This window comes from Phascolarctos cinereus, unplaced genomic scaffold (assembly GCF_003287225.1).
Source record: "Phascolarctos cinereus isolate Bilbo 61053 unplaced genomic scaffold, phaCin_HiC Scaffold_4;HRSCAF=312, whole genome shotgun sequence".
Classification (NCBI taxonomy): Eukaryota; Metazoa; Chordata; class Mammalia; order Diprotodontia; family Phascolarctidae; genus Phascolarctos; species Phascolarctos cinereus.
This window is the reverse complement of record NW_027555847.1, coordinates 138951256-138969210: the sequence shown is the minus strand read 5'-3', so window position 1 is coordinate 138969210 and position 17955 is coordinate 138951256. Positions and strand designations below refer to the sequence as shown.

The following is a 17955-nucleotide window of genomic DNA, read 5'->3' as shown; positions in this document are numbered from 1 at the left end:
GGAACAAGGAGATCAGGGTGAAGAAGCACCACCACATATGCTAAAATTCCCTAATATAGGGAAGGAGTTGGGGAGGAAAGACTGTGATCCAGGTACTGAACTGAGGGGAAAAAAAATAACACGGTGTCTGGGAGACAAAACAGCCATCGTGATCTGAAATGTATGATAAATTTGGAAGAAATGAACATCAAAAAAGGAGATGCTGAGTGATAGTGGCAAAGGGAAGGATCTTGAAGTTAGTGGGCAATAAGTATGCGATGAACTGCAAATAAAGATGGAAAGAGTAGCCAGAGAGTCATCTGAGGGAAGCCAGCTCTCTTTGTGTGCCATAAGACGGAAGGGGATTGAAAGAAAGTTTCAAAATGAAAGGGAACTTTGTTATGGAACAAGAACTCTAGAGGACACAAGTAGAGAGAGTTGGAATGAAACATGGGAGGGGTAAAACTGAGTAAGTTGGGGATAAGAAGGTGAAGGTAGGGAATGGGGAGGAGGGTGATTTATTCATAGACAGCCCAGGATTACTTATCACAAGGACTGGGAAAGGAGCAAGTGGTGGGAGTTTGCTAGTCATAGTGGGGAGTAGTGGGCTGAAACAGTTCCACTGAAGACAGCAAATGATTAGATTAGAACTGTCAGTCTATAGTTCTGATTCAGGGTATTAAGCAGAGCTTGGATGACTCAATAATCTCTGTGGCAGCAATCTCTTATATTGTCCTTTATGTCTTGATTATTCTCAAATATCTGGGGGATGTTTACCACACTCACATAGTATTCAGAAACTTTCTGTTACCTATATATCCCCAGCACCTACCTATTATAGGTAGCAGACAGTTAACCTATAATAGTTATCTTGCAGATAACAAGTACGTGTGTTTGCTGATTTCAATATTTTCATTTAAAAACCCCAATTTCAAGAAATATTTTCAATAGATTTGACTAGTCCCTGCTTTACACTTAAAAGAGAAAATACTGCCTCTACCTTCCCTACCTTTCTCAGGATGGCAGAAGAGTTTGTTACATAAAAACAACAGGTGAAACACATACCTTGAATGTTATGAAAATTTCTTTTTTCCCTACAGGCATTCTAACAGTCTGACCATCCTCCACTCCTGCAATAAAAACAAAATTAAATATTATTAAATTTTTTCGATCACTCAAGTTCTTATTACAAGACACCTTATAACCTGACTACTCTAATGCTGTATTTTACCAGCAAAACAGTATGTTATCTATCTAGAAAGGTAAGAAGTATGATTTCTTGAAATTATGACATTTTTTTTAAACATGAAAAAGCACCACAGAAACCTTAAAAGAAATTACCATATTTCTAGGAGGTACATATTTGGCTCCTACTAGAGGAAGAAGGAGAGAACCAAAAGAAAGGAAATTAAGGCAATTTTGAGACTCTCCCACAGAGTGTAACAAATTTTTTCCCTTCTAATAAGGTACATAAAGTAAAGTACTAAAGGATGAATGATACCAAATGTATTAAAAACCTTGATTTCAAAACATCTCCAAATATTTATTATTTTTCATCTGTCTTTACTACAACTTTATCATTTGTATATAAAGAGTAGAAAAGTCATCTCAATTCTAAAACATCAATTCTACACCAAGTAAGTATAAAAATGAACCTGCAGGTACTGGGACGACGACCTTCTTCTTCTGTTTGGCTTGTCCTGTTCCCCTACATACTACACAAGGAGTAGTTACTATGGATCCACGGCCTCCACATCGTCTACATGTAGAACGCATCACAAAAGGGCCTGTGTTTATGGTTTCCTATTGAAAAAAGGAAGAAAAATCAATACATTTCTTTCACTTCCATATACTACAAGACAGCTGGCTGAATACAGTTCTCATGGTGTATAGCATGAAAATGACTCACTGAAGATTTAGATATTTTATATATGTATGTGTGTGTATGTGTGTGTATAAAATTTTAAAAGCCCCACAGATTAGATAGCCCTCAAACATTTTAATCTAACAAACACAGCTTTCCAGAAGTAATAAAGCTATCTCTGAATACAAAAAAAAAAAGGGTGTGTACTGGTTTTATCAACAATTTTATCAATAAAATGAGAGTCTATCTCCTCTACAAAAGTACCTGAAAATTCTACCTATGCTACTATAAATTTGGAGGGGAGGGAAAGCAATTTATAAAGTTTTTGTTGTTGTTGTTGTTATTTTCTTAGTTTATGAAGTATTATAAGGTTATCAGCTGATTTTACTGCATTCACAGAATCACTGACTATAGGTTCAGAGATCATAATATAGTGCTGGGTGGGACCTTGGAGGCCATGGAGACCAAACCTCATTTTAAAGATCAGGAAACCAAGGCAAGCAAGGTAAAGTAACTTGCACCACATCTCACAGCTAACAGGGATCTAAAGTAGAAGCTAGGTCTTCCTCACTGCAAGTCTAGCATCCTATCTACCACATCACACGCCCCCCTCACTGGCTATGTATGAATAAGTACACAGATGGCATTGTCTTTAACATTCAGATCATAGCCCCACTTCAAAGTTACTGTGGAATATGGTATAAGATGCTGGCCTAGGGGCAGCTAGGTGTCGCAGTGGATAGGGCACTGGCCCTGAAGTCAGGAGGACCTGAGTTCAAATCTGACCTCAGACCAAACATTTGACACTTACTAGCTGTGTGACCCTGGGCAAGTCACTTAACCCCAATTGGAAAAAAAAAAAGTTGGCCTAACCTAATTTCTGTCAGCCTGCTTTCACTTTCTCAGCAGTTCTGATCAAATAGGTAATTTTTTCAGTTATTTACGTTTTTAGGTCTTTCAAAAACTGAGCTACCAAATTCCCTTATTTCCAATTCTTCCTGTCTAGTCTAATCTATTATCATATCTAATCAGTATAATTTTAGTATTTTATTTTTCCCAATTACATATCAAACAATTTTTAACAATTTTTAACCTTTTTTACAATTTTGAGTTCCAAAATCTCTTCCACCCTCCCTCTTCTTCCCCTCATTAAGAAGGAAAGCAATCTGATAAAGGTTATATATGTACAGTCATGCAAAACATTTTGATACTAGTCATGTTGTAAAAGAAAACAGACCAAAAAAAAGAAAACCCCAAGAAAAATAAAGTTAAAAAAGAGTAGGTTTCTATCTGCATTCAGACTCCCATCAGTTCTTTCTAGGGATATGGATAGCATTTTTCATCACAGGTCTTCCAGAATTGTCTTGGATCTTTTTATTGCCAAGAATAGCTAAATCTATCATAGGTGATCATCACACAATGTTGCTGTTACTATGTACAATGTTCTGGTTCTGCTCACTTCACTACATCAGTTCATGTATGTCTTTCCAGGTTTTTCTGAAAATATCTTGCTCGTTATTTCTTACAGAAAAATAGTTTTTCATCACACATACTATAATTTGTTCTCAATTTCCAATTCTTTGCCATCACAAAAAGAGCTACTATAAATATTTTTGTATGTATATGTCCTTTTCCTTTTTTAAAAAATTTCTTTGACACTCAACTAGGTGTGTCACCCCAGGCGAGTCATTTAACCCCGACTGCCTCACCAAAAAGCAAAAATTTAAAATTAAAAAAAAAAATTCTTTGGAATAAAGACCCTAGTAGTGGTATTATTGGGTCAAAAGGTATGCAGTTTTGGGGGCAACTAGGTGGTGCAATGGATAGAGCACTGGCCCTGCATTCAGGAGGACCTGAGTTCAAATCCAGCCTCAGACACATAACACTTACTAGCTGCGTGAGCCTGGGCAAATCACTTAACTCCCATTGCTCAAACCCCCCCCCCAAAAAAAAAGGTATGCAGTTTTATAGCCCTTTGAGCATAGTTCCAAACTTCTCTCCAGGACAGAACAGATCAGTTTACAACCACAGCAACAATACATTAGGCTCTGAATTTTCCCACATACTCTCCAACATCTGTCATTTTCCTTTTCTGTCATATTAGCCAATCTGATAGGTGTGAGGTGGTACCTCAGAGTTGTTTTAATTTGCATTTCTCTAATCAAAAGTGATTTAGAGCACTTCTTCACATGCCTATAGATAGCTTTGATTTCTTCATCTGAAAACTGTCTATTTTTGACCATTTGACCCCTTGACCATTTAGCGACTGGGGAATGATTTGAAGTCTTACAAGTTTGACTCCATTCTCCATATATCTGAGAGAAAAGGCTTTTATCAAAAAGAAACTTGCAGTAAAAATTTCCCAGTTTTCTGCTTTCCTTCTAATCTTGGTTGGTTTTGTTTGTGCTAAAACTTTGTAATTTAACGTAATCAAAATTATTCAGTTTGCACCCTATATCTTGTTGGGTCCTAAATTCTTCCTTTATCCAGAGATGTGACAGGTAAACTATTCCACTCTCCCCTAATTTGTTTATATCACTCTTTATATGTAAACGATGTACCCATCTTGACCTTATCTTTGTATATGGTGTGAGATGTTGGTCTATCCCTAGTTTCTGCCAAACTGCTCCCTAGTTTTCTGAGCAATTTATATCAAATATTGAGTTCTTGTCCCCAAAGTTTGGATCCTTGTGTTTATGAAACACAAGATTACTATGGTGATTTCCTACTGTGCACTGCATACTTGATCTATTCCACTAATCCACAGCTCTATTTCTTGCCAGTACCAGACTATTTTGATGATTATTGCTTTGTTTTTTGTTGTTGTTTTGCGAGGCAATTGGGGTTAAGTGACTTGCCCAGAGTCACACAGCTAGTGAGTGTTATGTGTCTGAGGCTGGATTTGAACTCAGGTCCTCCTGACTCCAGGGGTGGTGCTCTATCCACTGCACCACCTAGCTGCCCCATGATTATTGCTTTGTAATACAGCTTGAGACCTGTTATAGCTAGGCCACTTTCCTTCACATTTTTTTTTCATTAATTCCCTTGATATCCATGATCTTTAGTTTTTTTCAGATGAATTGTCATGATTTTTTCCCTAGCTCTATAAAATAATTTTGGTAGTTTAATGGGTGTGGCACTGAATAAGTATATTAATTTAAGTAGAATTGTCATTTTTATTATATTGGCTTGGCCTACCCATGAGCACTTAATATTTTTCCAAAAGTTTAGATCTGACTTTATTTGTGTGAAGAGTTTTGTAACTGTGTTCATACAAGTTCCTGAGTTTGTCTTAGCAGGCAGATTCCCAAGTATTTTATGTTGATTATACTTATTTTAAATGGAATTTCTCTATCTCTTGCTGCTGGACTTTATTGGTAGTATATAGAAACAATGATGATTTATGTGGGTTATTTTTACATCCTGTTACTTTGCTAAAGTTGTTAATTATTTCAACTACATTTTTAGTTGATCCTCTGGGATATACCATAATATCATCTGCAAAGAGTGATAGCTTTGTTTCTTCATTGCCTATTCTAGTTCCTTCAATTTCTTTTTCTTATTGCTACAGCTAGCATTTCTAGTACAATACTGAACAACAGTGGTGATAATGGGCATCCATGCCTCATCTGTAATTTACTGGGAAGGCTTCTAGCTTACCCAATTACAGACAATACTTGCTGTTTATTTTAGATTAACACTACTTATCATTTTAAGGAAAGCTTCATTTATTCCTATGCTTTCTAGAGTTTTTAATAGGAATGAGTGTTCTATTTTGTCAAAAGCTTTTTCTCCATCTATTAAGAAAACCAAAAGACTTGTTGGTTTTGTTATTGATGTGGTCCATTATGCTGATACTTTTCCTAATTTTTTTTTTTTAGGCAATTGGGGTTAAGTGACTTGCCCAGGGACACACAGCTAGTAAGTGTCAAGTGTGGTCTGAGGCCAGATTTGAACTCAAGTCCTTATGAATCCATGGCTGGTGCTCTACCCACTGTGCCACCTACCTGCTCCCTACTTTTCCTCATATTGAACCAACTTTACATTCCTGGTATAAATCCCATCTGTTCATAATATATGATCTTTGTGATATATTGGGAGACTCTCCTTGCTAGTATTTTATTTAAAATTTCTGCACCAATTTGGAACTATGCCCAAATATATAACTGTGCATACCCTTTCATCCAGCAATACCACTACTAGGTCTATACACCTAAAACATCCAAAAAGACCTATTTGTACAAAAATAATTGTAGCACCACTTTTTGTGGTGGCTAAGAATCGGAAATCAAAGGGATGGCCATCAATTGGGGAATGGCTAAACAAGCTATGGCATATGGAATATTATTGTGCTATAAGAAATTACATGCAGGATGCTTTCAGAGAAACCTGGAAAGATTTATATGAACTGGCAACATATGGAAGTGAACAAAACCAAACGAACGTTGTAAACAGTAACAGCAATACTGTTAATTGTGAATGACTTGGCTATTCTCACCAATACAATGATCCAAGACAATCCCATAGGACTAATAATGAAGCATACTATCCACCTCCAGAAAAACTGATATTGATTGAATACAAGTTGAAGCATACTATTTTTCACTTTCTTTCATTTTTTTTCTTTTATTCAAGCTTTCTTGTACAAAATGAATAACAAGGAAATGTTTTGCATAACTTCACATAATTGATTGCTTACTGTCCCAGGGAGGAAAGAATAGAATTTAGAACTCAAACCTTTAAATAAAAATGTAAAAAAAATTTGGAATTCATTAGGGAAGTTGGTCTATAGTTTTCTTTCTCCGCCTCCTGTTTTAGGTATCAGCACCATATTTGTGCCATAGAAGGAATTTGGTAGGATTCTTTCTTTGCCTATTTTCCCCACATAGTTTACACAGCATTGGAATTAATTGTTCTTTAAATGTTTGGTAGAATTCACTTGTGAATCCATATGGTCCCGGGAATTCTTTCTTAGTGAGCTCACTGACAGCTTATTCAATTTCTTTTTCCAAAATAGGGTTATTTAAGCATTTGGCTTCTTCCATTAATTTGGGCAACTTAGATTTTTATAAATATTAATCCATTTCACTTAGATTATCATATTTATTGGCATATAATTGGACCAAAAAAGCTCCTGACTGCTTTAATTCCCTCTTCATTGGTGGTGAATTCACTCTTTTCATTGTTGATACTGATAATTTGGTTTTCTTTTTGTTTAATCAAACTAAAACTAACCAATAGTTTATCTATTTTATTGGGTTTTTTTCCCCATAAAACCAGCTCTTAATTTATTAGTTCAATGGTTTTTTCTTTCAATTTTATTAATCTCTCTTTTGGTTTTTAAGATTACCAATTTGGTATTTAAATGGGTTTAATTTAATTTGTTCTCTTTTTAGCTTTTTTAGTTGCATGCCCAATTCATTAATCTGTCTTTTCTCTATTTTATTGATGTATTTATAGAGATTTAAATTTTCCTTGCTTTCACCCTTGATCTTATTGGGAAGGCTTCTAGCTTATCCCTGTTACAGATGATGCTTGCTCTTGATTTTAAACAGATACTACTTATCATTTTAAGAAAGGCTCCATTGATTCCTATGCTTTCTATTATTTTACTGTGCCTTTTTGGATGTAGCTGTTTTGATATTGTTCCTTCTGAATTTGTATTCTGATTTTCCCTGTCACCATAGTAACGTTCCATGGTCAGGTTCTCTTTCTGCTGCTTGTTCATTTTTTCCAGCCTATTTCTCAACTTTTAACTTTATGTTAAAGTTGGGTTCTGCTCCTAGGGTGGAGGTGACACTGTCCATAGCTTCAGGTTTTTTATTCTGTTGTGTTCAGGGGCTGGTTTTGGGGGAGGTGGGCGCAGCGGGCATGGAACTTTTAAGTTTTCAGTTTTTCTGAGGTGATATGATCTCAGGAGAGGTATGGTCACTACTCTCCAGGCTTGTACTCTGATTTGTAAGCGACCACAAGCATTGTTTTCTACACAAGAATTGTAACCACGGTCTCCACTCCCCTGTACCATACTGGTACACTGGTGCTCCTCCTTACCCTGGGACTGCCACCCAGATCCCCCTATGGGCAATGCAACAGAGTCCTACACCCAAGGCCAGTAAAGGGTCCCCTGTCTTGTTCGATCCTCAACCCCTCACTGTCTGAAAGCTCTGGGAGTTGCTGCTGTAGACTGAGTTGCCTCCAAGGCCTGCCTGCTGACTTGCACAGGTGCTCAGGGCCTTGCTGCTACCTTGCTGGACATAGCATGTGCTGGACTGTGCTGCCCTCTTACCCTAGTGAAACAGAACTTTCCTGCCAACCTGTTCAACCACTGAACTTGTCTTAGGCTGGCATATTGTTTTACCCCATCCTTTTGTTGGTTTTGCACTCCGGAATTCATTTTGAGGTGCTATTTAAATTTGTTTGGAGAGGAATTTGGGAGGTCAGGTGAATCCGTGCCTTTGCTATACCATCTACTATTTTTCTATTTTTTTTTTAGCAACATCAAGTAGTTTTGATGATTGCTACTTTATAATGTAATCTGAAGTTTGTAAGTGCTATTCCCCCTTCACTCTTTAAGTTTTTTTTAAATCACTTGCCTTTAATGTTCTATATCTTTCATTCCTCACAAATTTTGTTATTATTAAGTCCTGTAAAATATTGCTTTGGAGCATTAAAACTAAATTAACTTTGGTAGTATTATAATTTTTATCACAGTGGCAAGGCCTAGCCATGAGCACTGAATGTTCTTTCAGCTATTTAAACTACTCTTTATTTCTTTAAGAAACATTTTGTAATTGAATCTTAACAACTACTAGTGTTCTTTGCTAGGTCGACTCCCAGACATTTATGCATTTTGTAGATATTTAAAATGGAATTTCCCCACTGTTGCCTCTTGCATTTTATCATATAGAAATGCAGTTGATTCTTATGAATTTACTTTGCAGTCTGCAACTTTGCTCAAGCTTTTAACTGTCTCAATGATTTTCTTTCCTGATTCGGTAGGATTTTCTAAGTAGACCATCATGTTAATCAGCAAATAAAGATTACCATAATGAAAAATTACTGTCTATAAGAGACCTAGAATATGATGAATATAGAGAAGCATGGAGAAATTTACATGAACTGATGAAGTAAACATAGTCAAGAAAACATACATGACTTCAAAAAATGTAAATGAAAAGAACAGCAACCACAAAAGAATTAAAAATGAATGTTGCATCTTTACTGGAGTCGGGAGGACTTGAGTTCAAATCTGGCCTTAGACACATAAAACTTACTAGTTTGTGATTCTGAGTAAGTCACTTCACCCCAATTGCCTCACAAAAAAAAAAATGTTGCAAAATTATAATGAATGAGCTTGGCCCCAAAAAGGAGGTCCCTTTATAAAGGTGAGCCCAGATTTTCTGATGTATGATTGCTTTTGATGATTTTTTAAACTTTTTCTTTAAAAAAAAAATCTTTGTTATATGGGACAGCTGTCTGAGAGGGGGAATAGGGAAGAATACAGGGAGAAATTCAGGCAATGTAAACAAAAAATAATGATAAAATGTATTCTTTAAAGAATTAATATACCATCCTGACAATTCATTTTCTCAGGCGAGAGAGATAGCCTTTGCAGAGATGAATTCTGCCAGGCAGGCACAAAACCAAGCCAGTATATTTGCAGTGGGGAATAATTAATTGTCCTCAAGTTTCTCTAATGCTTCATTGGCAAGAAAGGAGAGGAAAGTCACCTGTTGGCTCTCAAACACATCTCTATACCAAACGCTGTGCCAATGAAGTAGTAAAAAGAAAGTCACCCTCACCGATGTAGTGGGAGGGGAAATCACTCCTCAGAGTATTATGGTGTCTTGTCCTCTCCATTTCTCCCCTTCTTTCCCCTCCCCAACAAACATTTCTCCTCAGAATTATAGAGCAGAATTCAAAAAGCGTGACTGTTCATTCAGAGAAGATGCCAACTCCAGAGCTTGCTTACTGTCAGTTTTAAGCACAAAACAACTAAGAGTCAGGTGAGCCAACCTGGGAATGAACAATTATGATGGGAAACAGCAACAGACAACTGGATTTGAAGCAGGTGGCCAAAAGAAAAAGCTAGTTCCATATTAATTTAAAATGTTTTCTAGTCCTCTTAAAAAGCACACATCATCATTACTTTTTTCAAGCAAGACAATTACTCGATTGGAGTGGTCATTGGGCAGAATACCATCTGTGTCCCTTAGTTGACTGTTATATGCCAACCCTGAAATTTACTTTGTCTTCTGACAACTCACAACTAGATAGCACTTTAGTGCAAGGATTATTCCCATTCTGTAGATAAAGATACTGAGGCTCAGACCATGAACTACCCATGGTTACACAGCCAGTAAGTGGCAGAATTAATAACTGAATGTAGATCTTCCATTAGGCCATTTAATCTTTTCTCTGACTCCACAGTATTTAAAATTTTTCAAGCAGCCATTTCCTGATGTAATAACAGCGTTTAGCGCACTTGTAATCTTACTAAAACTGAGCTCTATCTTCAATGATATAATTAGTTTAGATAAAGTGTTCAGGGTCATAATTACGATCTATTGAGGCTAAAAATGCTACCTAAATTTATGAGGAGAAAATCAAGAAGAAAATATGGGAAAGAAAATACAGTGGAAATGTTAAAAGGACAAGAGAGAGAGAATGCTTAAAGAAAATGCCAAAAAAATTATCCAGGACCTGTCTCACCTTTTACATTAGTTCTTACCATTCCTGTGCCACTGCAGTAATGGCACTGCTGAACTTTGGTGCCAGGTTCATTTCCTCTGCCATCACATCGGTCACATGAGTCATTAATGTTCACAGTAAATTCTTTGTTAACACCCTTTGCAGCTTGAATGAATGTCAATTCCATGATGTACTAGAGACAGAAAATAAGTTATTTAATCCTTCTTCATAGACAATACTTTGCTTTTAAATACAAAGCAAGAGTGTTGAGGTACATTATTTAATTTATAATAATGAGTAAATTTGAATTCATAGCATTATTCTTTCCTCAAACACTTAGGATTTTTAAGAGTACCACGTCATTAAAATTTCACTGAAACAGCATTTCTAACTAAAATAGTATATGGCATTTATACACAGCGCTGAATTTTTAAAATGATTCATAATCATAACAAATTAATGAGACTGTCTCTTCTCCAACTATATTTCTTGAGACCAATACAAGAAAAAAGCTGAATTGCTTTAAGACCATTAATCACTTTTATTTGCATAGTTTATTCTAGAATTGATGTTTTTTTGAGTACTGAAATACATTTACACTAAAATATATTCTTCAAAATTGTTCGAATAAAGCTAGACTAGTATTAAAAAGGAACTGTGAGTGAAAGATAAAATGACTGAAGAAACAAAGACTCAGGCTTTCAGGCAAATCGATTTACTAAGCAATGCATACAAACTGCTAAACAAACTGGGACCAGGCCCCCTCAGCTTTGGCACTGCACCCCAAATAAAGACACACTTTTATACATCAAAAACAATTAATCTAATAAGACCAACCAATTAAAAAGAAAACAATTAACCGGGATACAAAATTAGGTAATCTTATTTCTAGTTTGATGAAACATTAGGAATTTTCCAAGTGAAGAAGGAGAGAGTGAATAGGTGCAATTCCGTGAAATCAGAAAAAGTTTGTGTACTACTCCCCCCATATGTCTGTTTACAATCAAAGGAACACGGAAACAATAAGTGATTGATCAGTACGGGGCCAGTTATATGGATTGTCTGAGATGTACAACTGGGAGAAAACTCCTTTTATGGATCTCCAGATCTGACTGGGCTTCTGGTCAGCAGAGTTAAGGGTCTCTAAGCAATTGGCAGAAGTGGTCCAACTTTCCAGTCACACAGGATTAGGTTCAAACAATGGAATAACGTTTTCTCTCAATTCCCACAACTGAATAAAGTTTTCTCACAAGACAGAAACTGGTCAGAAGTGGGTGAGAAGTGGGTCACAACATGGAGTCAGTGTGGTTCACTCAATTCCCACTACCACTTGCTGTTATAATCTCCTCAACCTTAAATGGGGTATAATTCATATAATTTCTACATTTCTGTATATTCCTAAAGACAAATAGTCTCATGATACAGCAATTTCTACCTGTAATCCTTACCTCCTGAGGCTGATCAAATACACTTTGGAAATCTCCAAATGAAGATCCTGAAAACTCCCCAAAGATCTTTCTAAAGAGTTCCTCTGGGTCAACAGTAGGACCACCTCGCCAGTAGCTCTGTCCAGAAGTTCCTGTTCCAGAGTCAAAGCCAGCTGAACCATAAGTATCATACTGTTTTCGCTTCACTTCGTCACTTAACACCTGTTAGACAAAGAACAGTGTAATGAAAAATTTATTTCATTCTGTATTAATGACAAGAAGATAATGAAATTCCCTGAAACTACAGAGTTTTAATTGAGTCAACTTTACCAAAAATTTAGTTACACTGGAGGATGCCCTTGAATTGGAGAATGGCTGAACAAATTTTATGATATATAAATATAATGAAATGCTATTATGCTATAAAAAATGATGAGAGACTATTTCAGAGAAATCTGGGAAGATTTATATGAACTAGCCATATATAAAAAAATATTTATAGCAGTTCTTTTTGTGGTGGCAAAGAAATAGAAACCAAGGAGATGTCTATCAGTTGGGGAATGGCTGAACAAGTTGTGATATATGATTGTGATGGAATACTATTGTGCTCTTAAAAATGACTAAGGGGATGGTTTCAGAAAAACCTGGGAAGACTTATATGAGTTGATGCAAAGTGAAGCAAGCAGAACTAGGAGAACATCATATACAGTAATAGCAGTATTATAATGTGAAAGACTTAGCTACTTTGATAAATACAATGATCCATGACAATTCCAAAGGACTTATGATGAAATATGCTACCCTCTCTCAGAGAGAAAGAAAACTGATGAACTCTGAGTGCAAAGCATATTCTTTCACTTTATTTTTCTTGCTTTTTCTTTCACAACCTGGCTAATATGGATATATGTTTTGCATGACTTCATAAGTATAATAGGTATTTATTTCTTGACTTCTAATTGAGTGAGAGATGGCCTACAGGAAGGGAGAGAATTCAAAACAAATTTTTTTAAAAGACTTACATAAACTAACGCAGAATATGAACTGATCAGAAGAACCAAGAGAACAATTTATACTATAACATTGCAAAAGAGAACAAATATGAAAGACTTAAGAATTATGATTAATATAATGATTCCAGAAGACCAATGATGAAAAATGCTACTGATCTCCTGACCAAGACAGGTGATAGACAAATGACACACAATTTTAGACTTGACCAACATGAGCATTTGTTTTGTTGCCCATGTGTATTGTTACGCACAGTAACAAGGATTTTTCTTCTTTTTTTTCTTCCAGTGCGGAGAGAGATAAGAGGGATATAATTAAAAGAAAAAACTGTGGACAAACGTGGGGTAAAAGATTAAAATGTATATGGAAATTAGTAAAAGTTGTCTTAAACATGTGAATATTTATTATGGATCCCTAAATGGGAACATAGGCAAATACTACCCCCCTCCACTCACTCAACCCTGTCTAATTAAAAGATACTTTTGTCACTTTTACCTACAAGCTTCCACTGATCTCTGAAGAGATGAAGACAAAAGAACACACACACTAAGAATTGTGTTTTATGGTGATCTACTTTAAGATACAGTTTGATATAATAGATAATTCTGATCATATGAAATTAAAAAACTTTTACATGAACAAAGTCAAGACAGCAAGGAAACAAAACTATAGATTGAGGGAAAATCTTTGGATCAAATATCTATAAGTATCTGAGAGCCAAGATTATACAAATTACACAAATATATAAGATCAAGAAATAGTTCACCAATGAGTAAGTGGTAAAAAGATATGAAGAGTTCTCTCTCTCTGTCTTTTTTTTTTTTGTGGTGAGGCAACTGCGGTTAAGTGACTTGCCCAGGGTCACACAGCTAGTAAATATCAAGTATCTGAGGCCACATTAAAACTCAGAATCTCCTGACTCCAGGGCCAGTGCTCTATTTACTGCACCACCTAGCTGCCCTGATATGAAGAGCTATCAAAAGAAGAACTACAAATTATTAATGACCATAATAACCACTGCTCCAAATTACTAAAAAGAGAAATGCAAATTAAAACTGATATTTAGCTGCACACCAAGCAAATTGGTGAAGATAACAAAAAATTCAATAGTCAATGTTATAGATTGGCTGTGGGAATTCAGGCATACTAATACACTATTGGTGAAGCTACAAATTGGTCCAACCATTCTGGGAAACAAATCATAATTATGCTAAAAAGAGAGACTAATAAGTCCAAATTCTTTCTTCCAAAGATCCCATTGCTAAATATTATCTCTCCCTCCGCTTTCCCCACCTCAATGCCAAAGCAAGAAATAAAATATCAACTGCTGAACTTTTTGTGGTATTAAGAAGCTGGAAACAAAGTAGGTTCAACTATTCAAGAATAACAAAATAAAACTGAATGCTATACATTTACAAAAACTAAGCTAAGCCCTGGAGAGGAATTAAATGCATCTCCTTCCCTTCACTACTACAGATATTTCCTATACTATCAAACATTTTGCTGTGTTAACTGTTATTGTTAAATGAGTATTTTTTCTTTTTTAATCTGTATTGCAAGGGAAGAATCCTCAGCTTAGCAGAGTGGGGCAGGTGATGTTTTTGGCAGAATTATGAAAAAACAACTAAAAAATACTTAAGGAAAATGGGGGGAGACAAATTTGGGGAAAAGACAGGATCACAGAATTAGAGCTGGGAGGGAACCTAGAAACCATCCAGTCCAGCCCCTTCGTTTTATAGCTAAGAAAAATGAATACCAGAGAGAATTATTTGACCAAGGTCACATAGTAACTTACCCAGAACCAAGTACCCTGACTCTCATGTTCTTTCCACTATACCAAGCAATATTTAGACCCCTTGAGAATAGTTCAAGAGAGGAAAAAAAGAAAGACATTTAGATCTAAGACTCCATTCAAATCAATAAGCATTTTAGCTCCAACAATCTACCAGAGCACTGAGCTAGGTACTGGAAAGAGCTAAAGTCTTACAGATGTAAAATGCGAGCAGGAGAAAACTTCTAGAAAAACCAGGTCAAAGGTCAGAGACAGAAAAAAGAAAGACTACAGGTTTCTTGGGAGAAATCAAGAAGACAACAGCCAAAATGACAAAGATAGCTACAGACTAAGAATGGTTTAAACCAGGATTAAACACATGAATCAAAAAAGATCTTTATTCCTCCAAAAACCAGAAAAGGGGCAAAGGCAGACCAGGAGATAATGGATGAAATAATGTGACCTAGGTTAAAGAGCCACACCCAGTATTAGGACTTTAACATAAACTAATAATAGAGAACACTTAGAAGCAAACTTTTTTTTTAGCACTTTAAAGTCATGCAAAACTGAGAGGTATAAAGGGTACTTGTGATATACTTCATTGTATATGATTCACATCCCCTGACTCTCTCAATGTAGTAAAATCTAAAATACCAGTATTTGAAGCAAGAGGAAAGGAGATATCTGGAGAGGCAGCATCAAAAGATTACATAGAAAGCTACTATTGCATCAAACGTGGAAAGTTTAGGATCCAGGATATGCATGGTCTTTGACAGAAGAAACCTCTTTTTTTCTTTCTTTCTCCTGAATGATAGTGGGGGAAAGAGTCCAGAATTCACCACAGTGATAAACCCCACAACAGAAAAAATGATTGGGTCACTGCACTTTAAAAAATATATAGCTGACGAGATAGCATGAGGAACATTTAAGAGTACTTACAAAGTAACATTTAACTAAAATAAGCAAAATCTCAATAATTGAGATCCTTCTGATTTGAAATGCCCCCATGAATGGGGACAGGCCTAAGCCTGAGTTCTCATTATCCTTAAATTTTTTTTTGCTAGAATTGGAAACTGAGAGGATGCCCATCAACTGGAGAATGGCTGAACAAGTTGTGGTATATGAATGTAATGAAATACTATTGTGCTATAAGAAACGACGAACAGGCTGACTTCAGAAAAACCTGAAAAGACTTGTATGGTCTGATGCTGAGTGAAATAAGCAGAACCAGGAGAATGTTGTACACAGTAACAGGTACGTTATGCGATGACTAATATTGATAGACTTAACCCTTCTCAGCAATACAAGGATCTAAGACACCTCCAAAGGCCTCATGATGGAAAATGCTATCCACATTCAAAGAAAAAACTATGTAGTTTGAATAGAGATCGAAGCATGCTATTTGCTCTTTCTTTTTCTTCTGTTGAGTAATTCTTCCTTACAACATCACTAATGTGAAAATATGTTTAACAGGAATGTATATGTATAGGTTATATCAGATTGCACTGTCTTGGGAAGGCAGATGGGGAGAGAGAGGGATAAAAATTTAAAACTCAAAAGCTTATGGAAGTGAGTGTTGATAATTCAAAATAAATTAATAAAAAAAAATTTTGTTGTTTTTTCTACAGCTTCCTAGTAAAAGCTTACATCGAAAAATTCCAAGTTTTGGATGAACTATGCAAAAGAGACCTATTTATACCTAGGCAATGATAGAGAGAAAAATTAGTATATTTCCATTTTCACATAACATTTGTATAAAAATGTATAATACTACAAATCTTTTGCTACATTTGGTCGAAAGGAAAAATCATGTAAATCTGGAAGAATGATAACCTTTCCCCCTAAATTTTACCTCTTCTCAGCGAGGGTATTATATATGGCTGTACACACACACATACATGCACAACTCCAATGTCCACAAATATGAGCCCATTCTCAAGACTAAGAAGGAAAGATGGCTTCAACAGTCCAATTTTTAAAATCATTTTCCAATTGTTTCATGTATGTTATTTTCCTATGTTCTTTGAAGGCAAAGACTAGATTCTACACTTTTTTCCTATTCCCCATCATGCCTAGTACACTGTTATATGGAAAGTCAATAAACGCTTGCTGAAAAATTTTAATTTAAATGTGATGAAGCAAGAGACTGAGGCCCTCTAACCTTTCATTCTAGGCCCTAAAATATTCAAAACTTGTTCTATCTGGAGAACAGTGACTTAAGTATAAACTAAAAATTGAAATATCAGAGAAAACAAATTAGTATATATCAGGCATATTACCTCATAGGCTTCTGCTAACTGTGAGAACTTTTCTTTAGCCTTAGGATCATCCTTATTCGTATCAGGGTGATATTTCTTGGCAAGCTAAAAAAAACAGTAAAAGATTATCAATATGTAATATCTACTGAAAAAAGAGCACACAAGGGGAGGGGGAGAAAACGTGGATTTCTGCTAATTAAAATTAAATTAAAATTTGAAAACATAGTACAATATAAAAATACAGTACAAAATGACTTCATTTTCTTCACAAATGTTAGCTTTGGTGACTTAACAGAGGGAGGAAACTGCAAAGTAAATGTAATTGGCTCTACCATAGCTTCCTTGAAGCCAGGCTTAGAAGTCTGATTTTCAACTTTCACATAGCATACAGACACAAGAGAATAGTGGTACAGAAAACTAAGCCTATAAGAGACTCTTGTTCATATGTCACTTAATTTTGTGGTTTATAGGACTGGAGGAAGAAATGCAGTAAGAAATCACTACCATCCTGCAGTATTCATCACCACCAGGTGGCATCACTGGAATCAAGTGTGTGTTTGGAAAAGATTATTGCTACAGGTGAGAAAGAAGTCCAAGGCTGCCATAGCATTAGCAAATTCTGAACAAGTGTTTCCTCTCAAGAGCTTCATACAATTCAAAATGTCTTCAAATGATATCCTAAAAAATAAGTCATAAGTTGCTGAGCCCTTATCAAGAACAGTAGTTCTGGTCAGTCATGTGATCCATGAGTTAAGAAAATATCCTTTATTAAAACCTGAGTTTTCTTGTTTGTTCTGAGGTAATAAACACTAGACACTGAAGAATGAAGATGCTAATCTCATCAGATGCTACAAATTCTGCTTTATACCACTTTATTTGCTATGTATACAACTTATTGGTCAAAGTAGGAATAAATAAGAATAAGATCATCTCTTCTACAATCTCATCTTTCAAAAA

At 35.7% G+C, this 17955-nt stretch overlaps 1 protein-coding gene and 1 long non-coding RNA gene across 3 annotated transcripts in view; one reads left to right on the top strand and one right to left on the bottom strand.

Annotated features, from left to right (window-relative positions):
• The window catches only part of DNAJA3 (DnaJ heat shock protein family (Hsp40) member A3), a 43488-nt gene that overhangs the window by 17406 nt on the left and 8127 nt on the right, over positions 1-17955 (bottom strand). For both annotated transcript variants that reach the window (XM_020995524.2, XM_020995525.2), the window contains exons 3-7: positions 17020-17103; positions 11983-12183; positions 10575-10727; positions 1635-1782; positions 1045-1109 (exon numbers count right to left, since the gene is read on the bottom strand). In XM_020995524.2, the coding sequence (XP_020851183.1) occupies positions 1045-1109; positions 1635-1782; positions 10575-10727; positions 11983-12183; positions 17020-17103 (651 nt within the window). The remainder of the gene's footprint in view (positions 1-1044; positions 1110-1634; positions 1783-10574; positions 10728-11982; positions 12184-17019; positions 17104-17955) is intronic.
• Positions 12179-17927, top strand: LOC144456821 (uncharacterized). The gene is made up of 2 exons (XR_013485949.1): positions 12179-15994; positions 17469-17927. It is a non-coding gene; the product is annotated as an uncharacterized LOC144456821 (long non-coding RNA).